We start from the raw sequence: 19,593 nt of genomic DNA, 5'->3' as shown, positions 1-19,593 counted from the left end.
GTGGAATGAACCAACACCGCGCAGCCCTTCCCGCCCTGCGCGGGAGACCGGACGAATCCCTCCCCTCAAGGGGAGGCGACATTCAGAGACAGGAGAGTTCCCCACTCAGGACAAGCGAGGTGCTGCAGGACCCTGACGTGCTGAACTGATGGGCACATGCAGGCAGGTTCTGGCCCTGCACTCCGTGAAGCCTGTGCTGACGGGACACTTCACCCCGGAGGAGAGACTCAGAGCTCTGGGGCAGGAACGATGCAGAGCGTGCTCTCCATCAGGGCAGCTCTCAGAGGCCTAGGAGCGCGGAGGGGTGGGCAAGATGATCTCAGAGCAATACTGGCTCGGCGAGGTGGCATGGCTGCTCTTCTCCTCATGTACATTGGTGCCAACTGAAATCAATGGCGGCGTGCCAGCACAGATACAGTAGAGCCACACCGGGAGGCTTCCACCACCCAGGGGAGGGAGGGGGTGTCACTGCCCAGCTGCAGTGAACACTCAAAGCAACATAACCAGAGGAGCCCAGGCACCCGAGGGCTCAGGCTGGAATGGCTGCAGAAGAGAGAATAGACAGGACTTTCGATGCAGCAAGGTGGGATCCCATTGGTATAAATTAACACAGAATAACTTAGAGAGGCACCTAGGCATCCTAGCTCAGAGGAGAGCCAGCGTGCTGGGCACAGGGCATGCCCCTAGATGGATCGGTCCATTGCTCCCTGTGCACCGGCGAAGACGGCACTCAGCCCTGCTCCAGGCTCTCTGCTGGAGCCTGCACAGCTGAGTAGGAGGTAGGGCCATGAGAGAACTGGCGGGTGAAGAAGGAGGCCGTCCGCTTGGGTTTCACACGCTTGATCTCTTTACCTGGAGCCCAGGGAGCGGGTAAGAGGGTGGGGAGGAGAGATACGGGAACAAGTCAGCTCTAGATTCACTCACTGGACTCCATGGGGCCACAGCTTAATGGTGGGAAGTGAAAATGGCTAACAAAATGACTGCTTCCCCCGAGACACAGCTCCTGAGAGTCACAGCAGCGCTTAAGGCAGGATTTGTGGGTTCTATCCATACTGGGGGAAGGGGCGGGGGAAGCTGGGAGCCAGGATGCCTGGGTTCTCTCACTGGCTCTGGAGGGAAGTAGGGTCTAGTGGTTAGAGCAGAGGAACGGGCGTCAGGACTCCTAGGTTCTATCCCTGGCTCTGGGAAGGGAGTTGGGTCTAGTGGATTACAGTAGCGGGGGCTGGGACCCCTGGGTTCTATCCCAGGCTCTGCCACTGACTCACCCACCAATTTGGTCCCCCCGGTAATGCTGGGGTGATAATGGAGCTATGAGACTCCACTGGGGGTGACTCGAGCGAGAGATACAGGAGGTTCCAGAGGACTGGTAGAGGGCAGGGCAGGCCCAGTTGTGGCTCCAAGCTGGGTGCAGCACCCCAGGATGAACCCCCCACCCCCTTACCATCCTCAATGTAGTCTATAGTGGCGAGGTGCTGGATCCGGCTGCAGACCACGCTGTTCTGCCGTCTCAGCTTGGGGCGCTGCTTGCTGGCCAGAGGTGACAGTGTGGGGCTCTGGAGGGTGCTGTTCTCCAGGGCCGATGCCTCCGCTGCTGCGTTCAGCTCCAGGCAGTACTCGATAAGGCCACTCATCAGCTCTGCCTGCAGGGAGAAGGGGTTGTCGGTCAGCTGGGCCTTCCCCACTAGGGCGCAGCGGGGACTGGCGGGCTCAGGGAGGTGGGGAATGGGACAGGAGGCCGTTCCTCTATAGGGGCTCCAAGTCTGATCGGGCCCAATGCAGGAGAGATTGGCTGGCTCAGGGAATGGGACCTGGAGACTTCCCCCTCTAACCCAGCCACAAGAAGAGCCTGTTCCCAGGCCGGTGGCTATTTTTTGGCCTGTGAAACAAATCCAGGATCCGGTAGGGGAAAATGGCCAGTGCCGTGACAGGAGCATTGCTCTGAGCACTGACTATACCCCCTGCCGCTCGCTGGCAGCTTCCGTGTGGCAGGCAGATGCTGGATGGGGCCCAGAGACCGAAAACACCCCAGAGATCCCAGTCACCTGCTTGGAGTAAACCTTCAGCAGCTTGTTGACCAGGGTCCCTTCGTTTTCCCCATCGAACTCCAGCCAGAGGATGTGCTCCTCCTCCTCATCGGGGTACGTGTGGTCCCAGGAGAGTTCCTGGAACCGCAGGCCCAGCAAGACGTGCTGCCATAGAAAGAGTGATGGAGCATGGGACATTTCTCTCCCAGGGAGTGCCAGCTATAATCCAGCCCCAGGGCGGGGGGACTGGCTGGCTGGCTTGGGGTGGGGTGGGGGAATGGGACATGGGGTCTTTCCCTTCTAGGGGGCACTGGCTGTGATCCGTCCCCATAGCAGGGGGACTGGCTAGCTCAGCAGGGTGGAAAACAGCACACACATGGGCAGTATTAGGAGGCGCTAGAGTGTGTGGGGAGTGGCACTAGGCGGTCCAGGGAGGATCTGGGCAGCACTAGGAGGCGCTGTGGGATATGGGGGATCCAGAGGCAGCCCCCAGCCATGTCCCTGTGCACAGCTCTCATGCACCCCCCGCCACTGGAGATCCCCTGAGCAGCGTTACCTTCTCCTTGCTATCCATGACGTACACACCCTCCAGGCTGATGGCGACCGACACTGCCTTGCGTCCTCCCCGGTGCAGGAAGCCCTGGGCTGGCTTGTCAATCTCCCCATAGAAGAAAGCACAACTGGAGAGAGAGACACACACACCCGTTGCACCAGGGCAGGTAGGCCTCGCACGGGGAAGTGCTCGGATTGCACAAGCACTCACTAACAGAACTGGGAAGGCTTAGGGGTTTGTCCCCCTGGGCACCATATTCCTCCCCCATGTCCTCTGACCCACAGATAGCAAAGATACAGGCGCTATTGCGAGATCTTGTCACGCTACGGCCAGGAAATGGTTCTTGCACAACTAGGTCACTGCCTGAGGGGCCTAGGCAGACCGCGAACGGGGGAGATGGTGGGATTGCTGGGCTGGGATTGCCAAACACCACTCCCCCCACCCCCATACTGACAGGTGCAGGAGTTACCAGGTTATTCAGCCGCCAAGTGCCCAGACTCACCCATAGTATGGCAGCTGGTGGCACCTCTGCAGATAGGCCCGGTAGTGCTGGCGCAGAGCCTCAGGCTCCTCGCAGGCTGCCTCCTCCCGCACTGCTTGGTAGGCCTGAAGCAGCCCCTGCTCGTAGGCCGGCTGCTTGGCCCCCCGCTTCCACAGCGCCGTCAGCAGGCTGTGCCCCCGCCGGCACAAGTGAGCGGGCAGGAAGGCCTCCAGCTTCTCCCTGCAGGGACAGCACAGCTCTCAGAACAGGGGGGCAGCAGCCCCCCTATAGCCCCCATGCTAGGACAGCTCCCTCCCCTTCAGCCCCTCCACTCCAGGGCTATGACACCTCCCTCCCCCCCAACCCTCTTTACTGAGATTCCACCCTCCCCCATTAAGAGAGCCTCCTGATCCGGTTAATCATCCCCCCTCCTCTCCAGCTCCCCCTCTGAGATTGTAACTTGTGTGGGTACCACCAGTCTGGTGATTAGAGGGGAGGAAGGAGGGGAAGGGAGCCAGGACTCCTGAGTTCTATTCCGAGCTCTGCCACGGTCAGGATCAGAAGCATCACAGTTTACAGAATATTTACGAGTACATCTCTGGCATCATCGCCGTTCTGCACAGACAGGCCGGTGGAGGGCACATTTTAAACAGCTGCGACTAGACTCACCAGGAGAGGTGGGTGTTGCACAGCTACAAGCACCACCCCACTGAATAGCACCATTGTTCACAAGCAAGCTCAGATAAGCTGCCCCACAGACAGAGCATTGCTGGGTGGGACAATGAGCCATTATCCTGGCTCAGGATCCCAGCCAATCTTGCATTCTTTGGGAGCGAGTGAGCTGCGTGGGATCAGCAGACCCCCTACCAGGAGTGTCCAGCTGCACAGAGTGGGGGAAACCTGCCTCATCTTCATTCGCTAGCATCACTCCAAGCACGGGAAAGCACATTCAGCAGTGGGACTAGGAGCTGGTGCTCCTCAGTTCTATTCTCAGCTCCAGGAAAGGAGTGGGGTCCAGTGGTTAGAGCAACAGGGGGCCAGGAGCCAGGATTCCTGGGATCCATTCCCAGTTCTGGGAGGGAAGTAAACTCAACTAGATTAAGGATGTCAAACATACAGCCTGCAGACCAAGCGTGGCCTGTATGATGTATTTGTGGCTTGCATAACATTCAAATGGTACAAAAACTCAAGCTTCCCAATGTCACCGGAGTGTGACTGATATCACAGTGCCTGCCTGAGTCTGCCAAGAGCTCGACACAATAGCTCAGAGATGGATTGGGGGAATGCCCTGAGTGCAAGCAACACAGTGAGGCCTGCCTGAGTCTGCAGAGAGCCTGAACCAATTGCTTTGGGTGGGGGAGGGAAAACTGCCCTGAATGTAACTGACACACCTGAGTCTCTAATGATACTCTAAGGGGTCCACTCCCCATGACACACACTAATCTCACTGGAGGTCAAGCTCTAAGATGACGAGTGTCAGACTATTCCATGGCTGATCATTTTAGCAGATGGAAAGGGAGAGGAGGTGGGGAGCAACTGTTGTAGGGAAGGGAGAGAAGAGAGAAGAAACAAGGAGAGAAAGAGAAAGGAAGATGGGAGAATGAAGAACCAAAGTGGGAAAGCAATGATCAGCCTACAGCTTTGCTCCTGGACCGATATTGGACGCAGGAACAGAAGCGTAGCCGGCACAGCTTGCAAAGCCTCTACACTCAACTCAATGGCATTTCTCTGTATAGACGTAACAATAGTTTTTGACTGCTGCATCTGATCGTTGCCAAAATTTCAGGAAATGTTCTAGGCAGCTATGGCCAGAACCCAATGGATTTGGGGAGAAAACCACAAGGGGAAAATATGGAGGACACATAGAGCCTCTATCATTTGATTCACACAGCCAGTGTCAAGCACTTGTGCATAAATCAAACAATTAGTTGATGGCTCTATTAACGCCTCCAGCATACCACCACCCCTGCTTCTCTCTGCTCATCCTCCCAAGAGTAACACGTTGACACCCCGAATGACTAATTGCCCAGATGGAAAGAATAAGGGGGGAGGGGATGGGGAAGAGGATAGGGGCATGCACACAACCCCTGGCACAGGGAGGAGAATGGGAGACCCTGATATGGGGGTAAGGGGACTGCGTGGCATCCAGAGCCCCTAGCATGGGGGAAAGGGTTTTTCTGAGAGGGTGCCCCTGAGATGGAGGGTGGCACATAGGGAACTGTGGAGGGATGTATGGAGCCCCTGTGCAATGCGCTTGGCCTACGCAAGCTACCAAGCGTACAGCCCCCAGTAACTGCATAAAGACTGCTCTCCCCTTGCTCCCACACCCACACCCACACCAACACCAATGGGAGATCTACTGGGCATCCAAGGGGAGTACATAGCCCTGAGTTTATACTCCAGCCCAAAGTTAAAAGGCTGATCCTCCAGATGACTGACGCCCCTGCTCTAGACAATGCCTCCCTCCCCCCCTTACTTCAAGGCACAGGCCGTATGCTGGTCCTGGTCGTAGGGCCCCAGCTGCAGCCTGCAGACCAGGGCCCCCAGCTGCTCGCAGTCCTCCACGTCACACGGGTAGCGTCCCTCCAGGATGTTGAACTTGGCCTCTTCGTAGAGCAGCCGCAGGACAGCCTCGTTTTCAATCTGCGGGCCAAAGGCTGTGATCAAAGCTAAGGCCAGAGGGTGGCTCCAGTTCCACTTCTGGCTCAAGCTGGGCTGCCTGGGTGGTTAATTTTAAGGCCAAAAGGGCTCAGTCGATCATCTAGTCTTGTCTCCCGTCTGACACAGGCCATTACATTTCATCCAGCTACCCCTGTATTGAGCCCAGTCCCCAATCGAGCTCTTCCAGCTTCAAAGATAGCGACTCCACCACTCCCCTTGAGAATTTGTTGCAGTGGTTAATCACCTGCACTGTTAAAAACTGGTGCCTTATTTCTAATTGGAACATGTCTGGCTTCAACTTCCACCCTTTGGTTTCTCTTCTACCTGTCTCTGCTAGGTTAAGAGTCCTGTAGCGGAGCTGGCTGGGAAGCAATTCCATTGCATGGAAAAATTTGAAGTGTCAACATTTGTTTTTGTTCCGATGGGAGAATGAAACCGAAACTTTTCAAAATTTCTCATGCCCCCCCATAGGGTAGAAGCACTCGTGCAGGATGTGGGGGACCCACATTTAACACCCTACTCCCAATCTAAATCTGGCAGAGCAAGGACTTAAACCTGGGTTTCTCACATCCCAGGAAAGCGTCCTAACCATTGCACTACTGCCCCACCTCTCTCTTGGTGGCCCTCCCGGGCCTGGAGAAGTTTCCCCTGCGACATGTGTCAAAAGGGGTTTCTGCAGAGTTTTGGTTTCCACAATCTGACATTTTCCAAACAAAAATCATTTTGTTGACGAATTCCCAACTAGTTCTATCCTTTGGGTATGTGGGGTCTTCTCCCCATGAAGATATCCCATACTAACAGATCCTCTCTCAATCTGCTTTGCAGTAAAATGAACAGACTGAGCTGCTTAAGTCTCTCGCTGCATGGCACCGGGAACAGAGTTAAACTAAACTGAATTTATAACATCTCCAGAGGAGCTGGAACCAGTTAGAATTCAAATCTGTGGTTAACCAATGTGACTTTCCCGCTGTAGATGATGCCTAAGGAACCAGAGCAGGAGGTCAGAGGGACTGATTTGACAGCTTGACACAAAGTCCAGAACACCGGGTTGGTCGTAGCAAGATTTTACAAAAGCCTAGAGACAGAACAGATGTTTTTGTAGGAGGAATGGTCTTAGGGCCCGGCATTGCGATGCAGGACACCTGGGTTCTATTCCTGGCTCTGCCACTGACTCCCCCGTGTGACCTTGGGCAAGTCACTTCCCCTCTCTGTGCCTCAGTTTCCTCATTTGTATAACAGCAAAAATAATCCCCCATCTCTCTAGGACTGTCGCTCAGCATGTACCCATGCAGTGCCCCACATGATGTGGCCCTCACCTCAGGTGGGGGATAGTCTGTGCGGTGCCTGGCACAACAGGGGCCACGATCTGGGCTGCCAGGGAGGGGACACCCGTGCAGAGCTACTGCAACAGAAATTGCGAATGAAAAGGCTAGGATTTCCCGAGGACCCCATCTCTTGTGGGCTTGCAGTGGGTTAGGCTCTTAACTCCCAAGATAATCAGAGGCTAAACAATAAGAAGTTGATCAATATGCTAAAGGCCTCGCCACACAGTCATAGAGGTGAGTGACACCAGCAGAGGAGACTCAGATAGGAGCCCACGTGCTCACCTGCAGCTCCCTTCTCTTCGGGAAAAACACGTTCCTTCTGAACTGCAGGGAAGGCTCATCTGGGAGACAAAAGAGACCCCAGTAAAGACATGTACGTGGTCCAAAAGAGTCTGCTTTACCACTGCCTCCTGGAAACTGGGGAGCCAGTCAGGCCGGATACACAGGTCAGAGCTGGGAAGAGAACCCTAGAATCCCAGCTACCAACCCCACTAGACTCCCTCCCCTTCCCCAAGAAACCCAGAGTCCTGACTGCCACTCCCTGCTCTAACCCACTAGATGCCTCCCCTCCCCCAGCTGGGACTAGAACCTATGATTCCTAACTCCCAAAGCTTTCACCCACTTGACCACATCCCCCTAGGAATCCTGACTCTTTTCACACACACCCAGCTCTAGCCATTGGCATACTCTCCGCCCCCCTCCCCCCCCCACAACTAAGCCAGGCAGTATGAGCTCAGCAATTGGAGGAGGGCATTCCAAGGTCGAGGCGGGGGTGTCAGCAGGCCAGAAAGGAGCGAGGAAGCTTCACACACGCACCCTGCATGATCTCATCCTCCTGGCAATCAGTGAAACGCAAGAGCAGCTCCTGCCACTGGCGGCACACCTTGTATGGCTGGTGCTTCGGCTTCAGCTGCACCTCTAAGACAGAAAGAGAGAGTCTCAGAGCATCAGCCCTACAGCCCAGGAGCCAGACCCAGAGTCAATTGTCCAGGGAACCCAGCTACAGCCCAAAGTTGGTATTAATACTACTGTGGAACCCCGGAGTCCTGGCTCCCAGCCCCCACTGCACCCCACTCTCCTCCCAGCCGTCAGGACAGAATCACAGTACTATGAATAATGCACACCCCAGAATGGGGCCCCAATCTTGGCCGAGACCTCTAGGAACTACCGTCATACTACCAATAATGCACACCCCATAAAGAGGCCCTGTTGTCACCTGGGTCCTCTAGGCACTATCGTAATAGAAATAAAAGACCAGCCCTCCTGGACCACTTATAAGCACCTGCTAAAATCATCACTGCCAGGGCCCAGGGACAGTCAGCAGGTGGGGTGGGATGGGAGAACTCACCCCCCCCCCCCTTTGTGAGTGCTCCCTCTGTCCCCACAGACCAGGGGGAGGGTGCAGAGGAGGGATAATAGCTGTGCTCCTGACCATCGGAGTCCCAAGCAGGAGATGCAAAGGCCATTCACACAGCAGGTTGGGATGCCACAGGGGGAGGTGGTGCTGCTAACCGAGGGCAGCAGAAGCACAGGTGGCAATGGAGACTGGCAGATGGAAAACCACACCCCAAAAACTCATTGATCTGAAGCATATTCCACTTCCTGCAGTTCTTTATAGCGCACCTGTTGGCATAGCTAAGGCTGTGTGTCTGTCAGGCTGTGGGAGGGGGGCGGAAAGTCCTTACCTCGGGGGGGGGAGGACTGGAAGCGGCCAGCAGGTCCCTGCAGCTCTTAGGCGAAGGGGCCAGGAGGCTCTGTGCGTTGCCCCTGCCTGCAGGCACTGCCCCAGCAGCTCCCATTGGCTTCGGTTCCTGGCCAGTGGGAGCTGCAGAGCCAGTGCAGAGACCCCCTGGCTTTCCCTCCCCATAGGAGCTGCAGGGACATGCTGGCTGCTTCTGGGGAGCTGCATGGAACCGGGTAAGGAACCTGCCAGCCCTGCCAACCCTCCCCCCCAGCACCAGTGGGGGTCCTGCCCCGAGCACCCACGGCCCACTCCCCTTCCCCCCACCCCCCGAGCACCCGCGGCCCACTCCCCCCCACTCCCCGTCCCGCCCCCCCCCGCCCCGAGCACCCATGGCCCAAGTTTTAGTCAGGGGTATATAGTACAAGTCATGGACAGGTCACGGGCCATGAATTTTTGTTTACTGCCCATGACCTGTCCATGACTTTTACTAAAAATACCCGTAACTAAACGTAGCCTTAGTCATAGCATCTAGGCACCTGGACAGAGATTGAGCCCTAATGACAAATGCAACACCTTGTACTAATAGTAACACTGGCTTCCAGGCTCTGTGCTCTAACCCACTAGACCCCACGCCCCTCCCAGAGCTGGGGATAGAACCAATGGGAGCCCTGACTCCCAGTCTCCCTTCACACTGGAGGGAATCAAACCCAGCAATACTGGTTGCATCTGCTAAAAAGCCCGAGATGCTAAAGTTTTGAAGACAGTCAGACATTGCTGGGACTCCCATTACTGGGAGAGGGTCAATGAAAACCAGCAGGCTGGGGAGATTGGGGGAGGTCTGAGAGAGTAAGCAAGGAACATCTGACAGGTTACAGCAGTGATGTGCTAGGGATGGGAAGCTGATGGGAGATAAGGGAACAGATGTAAGTCAGGTGACAAAGACATCAGCCAAGCTAGTTGGAACCATGCCATGAAATGATTCATTTTGCCTGGATGTTCCTTGGAAGTTTCCGTTCTGCTCCCGACATGCTCCCAGCTGGGAAGACTCAGGATCAACAGCCCCAGATTAACCCACTGCCTGCCATTCAACACTTCCTGCTAATACCCCTCTGGCTGGAGGCTCAGGCACCACAGGGCAGAGCCAGTTGAAGGACTTTTGCACAGGGTTCCTGGTTGCACTTAAAGCAAATGATTGTCCAGTAAGTGTGCAAGAGAGGGAATGTTACTAGTGTTCATCACAGTAAATCAATGTAACATCATACGCTCACTCTAGGGGCAGCCGTACCGCAGTACCCACTGAGGGACGTCTGTATAAACAACAGCCGGATTCCAAAAGCACTTTATTATAAACAGAGCAGTTGCTTTGACAACAGTTGAAATGCAGCCACCTCTGGGGTGATGTTTATACAGGGTTCCCTCGCTCAACACAGATGCGGCCACCTCCGGGGTGAGGCGCTGAGGCTGTTTAGAACAGAAAGCATTTCAGAACCTCTATTTAGGAACACAGGTGGATGGATACAGGAAGTTTCCTCATTCCTTATTTATTTTAACAAACAATGGCTGAGTCACACAACAGCCAAGGGACACATTTCCAACCTACCTGAAATCAAACAGCAACCATTTACTACATCCAGAATAGACAATGCGAAGTGAGAAGCAGATAAATACTTTGTCAGTGGAAAGACAGGGCAGGCTAATGATTTCAGCACAGGACCAGGAGTCAGGACTCCTGGGTTCTATGCCCAGTAGGTCTAGCAGTTAGAGCACTGGACCGAGAGTCAGGACTCCTGGGTTCTATCCCTAGCAATAGGAGGGGACTGTGGCTTAGTGCTCAGAGCTGGGAACCAGATTGCTGGGTTCCATTCCCCACTCTGGGAGGGGAGAAGTGGCCTAATGGTTAGAGTGGAGGGGACTGGGAGTCAGGACCCCTGGGTTCCATTGCCAGCTCCACCAATGACTCTACACATGACCTCAGACCAATCCCTTCCCCTCTCTGTGCCTAAGTTTCCCCTGTAAAAGGGGGTGATGAGACTTGCAAAGTCTTGGGTAATGCAACAGTAGCAGAGGCTGTGCACAGGCCCCCCTGGGTGATAGGAGAGGGTGTAGCATAAGAGATCCTGACAATGAACCAAGCACCTTACCAAGCAAGGGAGAGATGAGCCACAGAGCGAAGACTTCCATGGCACACTCAGGAAGCTGCAGGGCTTCCCGGACGATGCGATGTAGCTCATGAACAGTGACAGACATCAGACTGTCCACGCTCAGCTGCACCGCAGTATCATCAATCAGATATACCAGGACATCCAGCGCTAAGAGGAGAGCAGAGGGTCACAGTTTTCCTGTTTCATGAAAGTTTTTGATACCCCAAAAATTTTTCCTTCCCAAACTAAGATAAAAAGTCAAAAACATGAACATTTTCACAAACCGAAGAGTTGAAAAAAATTTCAGTCCAGATCAGTTTTGATGTATTTCAATTTCGATCTTTTTAAATCTACATTTGCTAAAATTTCCAAACAACACATCATTTTGACTCAAACCCCCAGAACTCTCTGGTTCAAAAAAGACAACACAGCCTGTTAACCGCAAAGTTGTTTATTTTCCCAAAAGTTTTTGAGCTCGGAGATTTGTCAAAACCGACCATTTCATGAACAGTTTTGGTTTTGGCAAAGTTGAATCTTTGGGTGACAAACAATGCGTGGAAAAAGTCCTGACCTGCTGTAGCCATGACACAGCTGACTCATCGGGGCCCAAGAGTTGGCTTACATCAACCTTTCTACTCAACTCTGTCTAATTCCAGTAATATTCTAGGCAGATCCCTATAGAACTTGGTGAAAAAAAGTCACAAAAACTGGAAAGGGAGAAATGGGGGGCCATATACAGCCCCTGGCATGGGGGAAAAAAGGGAATGGGGTTGCAGGGAGTTCCTGAAGTAGAGGAGGATGGGGGCATGGCATACAGGTCGCTGGGGGGAAGGGGTGATGTGGAAATGGAGAGACGTAAGGAGCCCGGGGTGTGTAATGAGTTCATCCTACACAAGCTATGAAGTGTGAGACACTCTAGTAAATCCAGTCCTGGAGTTTGGGACAGAACCCAAGAGTCTTGCCTCTCTACCCCTCTCTGGAGCCCATTCCCCTCCCAGAGCTGGGAAAAGAACCCAGGGGTCCTAGGTCCCAATCCCTGACCCGAAACCACCAGACAACCCACTCTCCTCTAAGAGACACCACCCGCCTTCCAAATATCACCTACATCGGGCACACATGGAAGAGATGCTGCTTCGATGGGAGCGATCGGCCAAGCTGGGGGGGACTGCAGCCCCATCTGCTCCTTCCATCTGCAGACACACAAACATGGGGGGGTTCAGACCATGATGGGGGTTGTCCAGACCATGATGGGGGTTGTCACCAAGAGAGACACCCCCAGACAGAGAGGGTTTTTCGGGGCAGGAGGGGAGACACACTGGGGTAAACACCCCAGTGGGCGAGAGCAGGGGCTTCGAGGAGGGCATAGATGGGAGCCAAGCCCCAGGGAACCTGGGCTGGTGTGGAGGAGGGCAATGCTGGACACAAGTGGGGGGATAGGAGCCTCCAAGTAGAAGTGTAAGGGCCCACTAGTTAGGTATCTTAACAGCACTGGGAGACCTTTGTGTGGGGGGAAGATAGTGGATGGGGGAGGCAGGGAGCCCCCTGGGGGGAAGCCAGGGATATCCCAGGACCTTGCGGGGGGGGGGGGGGAGGGGGGAGGCGGGAGATCCTGGGGTTCTGCATGGCCTCCCAAGGTTGGGAGCCCTCTAGATGGGTGGCGGGGGTCACAGATGGCCCTTTGGAAGAGGGGGTGCAGGGCCATGGGGGAGCCGGCTCAAGGAGGAGGGGTGCAGGTCCCCACAGCAGGGGGGCAGAGGATCCCCTGTGGGGGCGGGGCAGAGGGTCTCGAGTGTGAGAGGGGTGCAGGGCACCAGAGCAGGGGGGGAAGAACATTGGGTCTCTTGGGTTGGAGGGAGTGCGGGGCACTGGGAGGGAGGGGCAGAGGGTCCCTGGTGGGGAGGGGCCTCGGAGCGCGAGGCGGCGGGGAGCAGAGAGTCCTTGGTGGGGAGGGGGTGCTGGGCCCCAGAGCGGGAAACCTGGGGAATCCCTTGGGTGGAGGGGAGCCCAGACCCTCGGAAAGCCCCAGGGGACCTCCTCTCAACCCCCCCTCTCACCTCCATGGCGCCGTCGCTCGCCGCCCGCCCGAATCTCTCCCGCTCCCTGCCTGGCTCTGTGTAGCTGGAAACAGCGCAGGCAGCGAGCCCCGGAAGCTCGAGGGAGGGATGTCCCGCCCAATCTCCGCCCGCGCTGGCTGTGACGTCACGAAGAGTCTCCTCGCCGAGCCTGACGGTTGGCGGCGGCGCCCGCACCGGAATTCGATTTGTGGGTTAACCTGGTCCCGGGCAGGTTTGTGGTGCCGAGGTACGAACCTGGGGCCCCCAAACCCAACACTGAATTTTTAACCCGTCAGAGCCAGCGATGCCAACGGGGGCAGATAAACGGGCGGGCTCTGCCCTGCAAAAGGGGCTGCAGCAGGCGACACGCCACGCTGGGGTCAGCCAGTTGCACCCAGTCCCCCCGCACGAAGGCGTTCGCTCGCAGGGCACGGATCGCAGGCAGGCACAGGGGTGAGTATTCCCAGCTTTGCCAACGCGGGAGCCTCTATTTCCCCTCCCCCCGTTGGTTCTTAGGCTGGGAGCAATTCGGGACAGGGGCTGTCTCGCTGTGTGGGTGTAGCACACAGCTCGCCGGGGTCAGGGTTTGTGCAGCACGTGACCTGACATGGGCCACAACCTCAGTCAGGGTCTGAGCAGCGTCCAGTGGGACCTGACCCTGGTCTCTGTGCGGGTCTGTGGGGCCCCTGTCTCAGTCAGGGTCCATGCAGCGCCTGGCACAACATGGGCCCTACCCTGCTCTCAGTCAAGATTAACTGGGCGTAGTGGGGACTCTGATCTCAGTTTGGGCCTTCAGACCCTACCCTAGACAACGAGTGCACTGAAGTAGGTGTCTGCTTCCCTCTAGTGGTAGCTTGATATGATGGGCCGTGTTAGTCTGTATCTGCAAAAACAACGAGGAGTCCTTGTGGAACCTCTGCGCATGTCTATAAACAAGGTTGCTGTCGATGAGATTTAGTTTCCGGCTACGTTGCGCCCTCCACCACCACGGGGTAAGTCTGCCCGTGGGGTGCAGCGAGGAGGGTTAGCCGCTAAGGGCCATTGCACAAGATGTAGCGCTGGTTTGCGAGGATCTGGCCATGCATGCAGCTCGCTGTTAGGGCCCCAGTGCACATGTCACGTGCGCGTGCTGCAAACTAGTTCAGGGCCTTGGGTTAGGGGGAGAGGAAAGGTTTGCAAAGGCAACTGGAGGGTGCTGGGATGGAGGCACTGGCCTGGGACTGTGGAAGCTGCTTTCATCCTGGCTAGGAAAAAAGGTGCTGGCGCATTACTTTGTCAGGGAGTGGGGTGGGGAAGCTTTCTGTCTGGCTGTGGGAGAGGAGGAGATACAGTGGTTAAAGCAGGGGGCCTGGGGGGAGGGATAGCTCAGTGGCTTGAGCATTGGCCTGCTAAACCGAGGGTTGTGAGTTCAATCCTTGAGGGGGCCATTTAGGGATCGGGGCAAAAATCTGTCCGGGGATTGGTCCCGCTTTGAGCAGGGCGTTGGACTAGATGACCTCCTGAGGTCCCTTCCAACCCTGATATTCTATTCTATGATAATTCTGGGTTTCATCCCCAGCTCAGGGAGGGGAGTGCTGTCTAGGGTTTAAGGGCAGATGGCATCATTAGATCATCTAGTCTGATCTTCTGAATATCCCAGGACTTTAAACTTCACCCAGACAGTCATAGGTTGAGCCCAATGACTTTAACATTTCCACCCTCAAGAGTTTAAGGCAGGGGTGGGCAAACTACGGCCCATGGGCCGGATCCAGCCCGCCAGCCCTCAAGCTCCCGCTGGCACTCCAGCTGGGGACCAGGGTCGGGGGCCGCTCCACACGGCTCCCGGAAGCCATGGCATGGCCCCCCCTCTGGCTCCTACGTGCTCCAGTGGCCCCCTCCGGCACTTCAGTGGGAGCTGCAGGGTGGCACCTCTGCATAGGAGCCAGAGAAGGGACATGCCACTGCTTCCGGGAGCCGCTTGAGGTAAAAGCACCGCCCGGAGCCTGCACCCCTGACCTCCTCCCGCCCTCCAAATCCCTCGGTCCCAGTCCAGAGCACCCTCCTACACCCCAAACTCCTCAGCCCCACCCCAGAGCCCTCACCCCAACCCCAATTTTGTGAGCATTCGTGTCCCGCCTTACAATTTCTATTCCCAGATGTGGCCCTCGGGCCAGAAAGTTTGCCCACCCCTGGCTGAAGGGGTTGTGAGCCCCATGCAGAGAACAGGAGAGAACCAGGGTCTCTGGCGTTATGGGGAGCTTGATTAGGTAAGACCTTGATGAGCACAACAGCCGCCCCATGCTGCAGAGGAAGGCAAAAGGAGGTCCCTGCCACTGTGAACGGGGGGGAGAATTCCTGCCTGCTGCCACATCAGGTGATCAGCTGGACCCTGAACAAGACCCACCCTCCAGCCAGCTACAACAGAAACCTCAGAGCGCAAGCCCCATTACCTGTTATCCCTGCTCCAGCTATAGGTGATCCCCGATGCTTCAGAGGAAAGCCAAAAAGCACCCCCGTCCCCGATTGCAATTGTGCCTCCACGAGTTGGGTGCCTCCAGCGTTGTAAGGATCTGCGTCCAAATGCCTCCCGGTAAGCACCCGAACAGGCCTTTATAACAGCCCATCCTGAAACATGCTCAGCACAGCCTGCTGTCATTTACTAACCCGTCGAAAGCCACTTACAGCTGCAACCGTCATAGAAAGCAGGCTCCGCGCTTCTCTCTCAGTCTGGGAATCTTCCTGAGGTGAGAGTTGTTTTTCAAAATGGCACAGCGTGAATTTAATTCAGCATCTAAGAAGCTCTGTGTGCTGAGGATGGAGGGCTTTGGAAAATCCAGCCCTGAGTGTGGGCCTGAAAGGGGCCCCCCGGAGCTCCAGCCCCTTTGGAGGAGGACAGGACCCCGGGGGGGGAGCAGCCAGACCAGCTGGTGGATCCAGCCCTTAATCTCAGTGAGAGACTGCACCAGTTGAGTTCCCCCGGTTACCCTAACTCTGCAGGGTCACCCCTGCTTAATCTCCTGCTTTTCCATTTCACTGCGTGCCCCTGGGCACTGCTGTTGGGAAAAGGGCAATTCATAGGGAGGGGAGAATCAAGTTAAAGATTGAAGCACCCAGGAGGACAAGTTAGGGATTAAATGGATTAACTTTGACCAGATCTTTCCTCTTTTCCAGAGCCCTGTACAGTCCCTGCGCGCTCTACTCACCATGCCCGTGGAGGAGTTTGTGGCTGGCTGGATTTCAGGTAAGAATGAGAAGGATCCAATTCCCACCCCCCTGGGTGCTGCCCAGACACATGCCCCTGCCATTCAGAGTCAGGGGCTGCCCAGACCCTAGATGAGATTGAGAACCCCCTCCCCCAGGCTAAGTGCGGCACAGACCCTGCCAACTGAGACTGGGGCCCCTATTGGGCCGGGCACTGCACAAACACATAATGAGAGCGTTTTTGCCCCCAAAGAATTTATAATCTAAATTAATAGACAAAGGAAAGATTATTCTGCCCCCTTTATAGAGGGGGAAAATGAGGCAGAGAGCAGGGAAGTCACCCAGGGAGGCAGTAGCAGAGCAGGGAATGAAGCCAGGTTCCCTGAATCCCAGTCTAGCTTCACCATGACAAGGCTGGCCCGCCTCCCCAATTTAGTTGCATTTTAAAAAGAGTGGAATTTAAGTTCCAAATTCAGTTTTTTTGCTGAAAAAGATGTGACACTTCCCAGTTGCTCATTAACAAGTGAGTTAAAAATAATCAAGCCCTGTCTCACACTGGGGGTCTGTGTCCTTTTCAACCATTTTAACGTTTGCTGGCAGCATTGGGATCCCCAAGAAAAAGAGGAAGTGTCGGTGGGGTGTTTATGGATGTGTGGAGGAGGGTAGGACTCCTGGGTCCTATTCCTAGCCCCCGGAGGGGTGGGCCTAGTGAGTTACAGCAGCAGGCCTGGGAGTCAGGACTCCTGGGTTCCATTCTCCTAACCGGGACAGCGGCGGGGTCTAATTTCCAACTGACTTGTTTTTCCTTTGGACACAGGAGCTGTGGGGCTGGCCTTGGGGCACCCAGTGGACACAGTGAAGGTGAATATGAAGCTGGTACTACTGTAGAGGGATTGGGGGTGGGAAGGGACAGGGAAAACTTCTCTCCTATAGATAAAATGAGGAGATAGTTCCCCAGCAGGGATGTGGCTAGCTCAGAGCAGTGTCCAGCACCTCAAAGGGCAAGCAATAGCTATTTTAACTCATTTATTTCTTATGATGGTAGACCTAACCTACATAGGGGTCTTTGTCTGCACAGACCCTCCCTGCCCAAGTTCAGGCCACCCTGTCAGGCCGGCACTACACAGACACCCCCCTCCTCCCCCCAATGAGATCAGGGCCCTCCACCCATCAGGAGAGGCACTGCACAGACCCACAGTGAGAGAGAATCCCTCACCCCAAGAGTCCACAGTCTGAATAGACAAGGTGGGAGGGGAGATAGAGGCACAGAGAGGGACTTGCCCCAGCTCAATGGCAGAACCAGGAATAGAACCTAGGAGTCCTGACTCACAGCACCCCACCCCACCCCCAGCTTTAACTCCCTAGATCCCACTCTCTTGCCAGAGCTGTGAACAGAAGCCAGGAGTCCTAAGTCCCAGGCCACAGTCCCATCTGCTAGAAAATGCTACTTCCAAATGCCTCTGAGGAGGAGTTTGGCCTTTGCATAAACTGCTGCTGCTGCTATCTCCCTGCAAATTCTTTGCTTAAAGATGGTGTCTCATTCCAGGTGCGGCTGCAGACGCAGTCTGGCTATCGGGGGATCCTGGATTGCATGATCAAAACATACCGCAATGAAATGGTTTGAGGCAGCACATTTATTTGTATTAGGGCAGTGCCAAGAGACCCCTGCCCAAGCTCAGAGGCTCCCCTCATGCTGAGGTCTGCACCTCTGCCCCTGATGGAGATCAGCCCAGCCCCCCCCCCCCCCATGCTGTATGCTAGGGGGAGCAGTGTGTGCGTGTACGCATGGGTGTCAGCCTTTGGAGAGGGGTTCCCCAATCACTCCCTCACGCTGAGCCATGAGTCACATACGCCTAGGGCTGGCGTTGATCCCACCATGGTGCCCTTTGCCTTGCAGGTCCTAGGCTTCTTTAAGGGGATGAGTTTCCCACTGCTGAGCGTGGCCCTGGTTAACTCAGTGATGTTCGGGGCCTACAGCAATGCCCTGCTGTACCTGAGCGCTACCCACCACCACGACCGCCGCGCCAAGCCCCCCAGCTATGCCCATGTCTTCACCGCTGGCAGCTTCTCTGGCCTGATGCAGGTGAGGGACCAGGCAGCTCATGTGGAGGGCAGGGGTAGAGAGCAGAACTCCTGGCTTCTAGCCCTACCTCTGGGAGGGGAAGGGAGTCAGGTCCGGTGCTTAGAGCAGGAGGGCTGGGAGTCAAGACTCCTGGGTTCTATCCTAGCTCAGGGAAGGGAAGTGGGGTCGAAGTGGGTTAGAGCAAGCGGGGCTGGGAGCTAAAACACCTGGGTTCTATCCTAGCTCAGGGAAGGGGAGTGGGGTCGAGCAAGCGGGGATGGGAGCTGGGACACGTGGGGTTCTCTCTCCAGCCCCAGGAGTCATTGCATGTCAGTATTTTTCCTTAAGGAACTCACCAGGGGACTCTCTTTTTCCCCCATTCCCCCCACCCCGCCCCAATCTCAGGCCGTGGTCCTGGCTCCTATTGACCTGATCAAAGTTCGGCTACAGAACCAGCTTCACCCCTATGGGCTGAGGAGTCCAGCGGGGGCCTCTGGAGCCCAGTACCGGGGCCCAGTGCACTGCGCTGCCAGCATATTTCGCAAGGAGGGGGTCATGGGCCTGTTCCGAGGAACCTGGGCCCTGGTGCTGCGAGATACACCCACTATGGCCATCTACTTCCTCACCTACACCAGCCTCTGCCAGGCCATGACAGTGCAGGGGCGAGAACCAGGTGAGATGGAAATGGATAGCCCCCTACAGTCCACCTTGCTGGGGAAGAGACTGTAGGGAACTGGGATTCCTGTTGCGTAATGTGAGTGCTTTGATGGGCCAGAGACAATTAAGACAGATCTTTTCACAGGGTGCTATAATGCAGCCACCTCTTGGGTGGAAACTGGCAGGTGTTTAACAACCGTACAATAACTAACCACAACCACTGCCCTGGGGATGGCATTGACTGAGGGGGTAACGGCCCCTGCAGCCGAACCCTAACTCTCTTCCCTCTCCCCTTTACTCCCAGGGCCAATGACGGTTCTTGTAGCCGGGGGCTGTGCTGGCACCGCCTCCTGGACCTTAGCCACGCCCATGGACGTGATCAAGGCCCGGCTCCAGATGGACGGGGTGAAGGGAGTGTCCTACCGCGGGGTCTTGGATTGCATCCGCATCAGCGTTCGGCATGAGGGACCCCAGGTCTTCCTAAAGGGCCTTGCCCTGAACTGTATCCGTGCCTTCCCTGTCAACGCGGTGACCTTCCTGAGCTATGAGAACATCCTGAAACTCATCTGCTGAGCCCCACCCTGCTCCCTGCAGCATCAGGCCCCCCCATCACCGCACTGGGGGCCAGCACTGACAGCCACTGGAGAGTACCCCCAACTGAGCCCCCTGCCCAGCTCCCTGCAACAGAGCGCCCCCTAGCGTTGTGCTGGGGCACGGAGGTCAGCACCAACTGTGAGAGGAAAGCAGGATCACCCCTCCTACAATCTATCC

General features: G+C 55.8%; 2 protein-coding genes across 3 annotated transcripts; one reads left to right on the top strand and one right to left on the bottom strand.

The window, feature by feature from the left end:
- Window positions 1-730: 730 nt before the first annotated feature.
- On the bottom strand, window positions 731-12,944 carry FRMD8 (FERM domain containing 8). The gene is made up of 11 exons (XM_065408282.1): window positions 12,924-12,944; window positions 11,975-12,059; window positions 10,870-11,037; window positions 7,861-7,962; window positions 7,327-7,385; window positions 5,535-5,701; window positions 3,080-3,298; window positions 2,581-2,704; window positions 2,043-2,189; window positions 1,434-1,640; window positions 731-844 (listed from the first exon to the last, which is right to left on the bottom strand). The coding sequence occupies exons 1-11, from the start codon at window positions 12,927-12,929 to the stop codon at window positions 731-733; spliced, it is 1,398 nt and encodes a 465-aa protein (XP_065264354.1). The 5' UTR covers window positions 12,930-12,944.
- A 243-nt stretch (window positions 12,945-13,187) lies between these two features.
- Window positions 13,188-19,593, top strand: SLC25A45 (solute carrier family 25 member 45). 2 transcript variants are annotated; one of them, XM_065407537.1, is made up of 8 exons: window positions 15,088-15,169; window positions 15,371-15,492; window positions 16,074-16,143; window positions 16,921-16,964; window positions 17,650-17,721; window positions 18,001-18,186; window positions 18,571-18,838; window positions 19,127-19,593. In XM_065407537.1, exons 3-8 carry the CDS (start codon window positions 16,107-16,109, stop codon window positions 19,393-19,395), a joined length of 876 nt encoding a protein of 291 aa, XP_065263609.1. In that variant the 5' UTR covers window positions 15,088-15,169; window positions 15,371-15,492; window positions 16,074-16,106; the 3' UTR covers window positions 19,396-19,593. The 2 variants fall into 2 exon arrangements, with proteins under 2 accessions (XP_065263608.1, XP_065263609.1); XM_065407536.1 differs by lacking the exons at window positions 15,088-15,169; window positions 15,371-15,492; window positions 16,921-16,964; window positions 17,650-17,721 and adding an exon at window positions 13,188-13,376.

The sequence above is a fragment of the Emys orbicularis genome, chromosome 7 (assembly GCF_028017835.1).
Source record: "Emys orbicularis isolate rEmyOrb1 chromosome 7, rEmyOrb1.hap1, whole genome shotgun sequence".
NCBI lineage: Eukaryota > Metazoa > Chordata > Testudines > Emydidae > Emys > Emys orbicularis.
The sequence above is the reverse complement of the archived record's forward strand: the minus strand, read 5'-3'. Positions and strand labels throughout refer to the sequence as shown.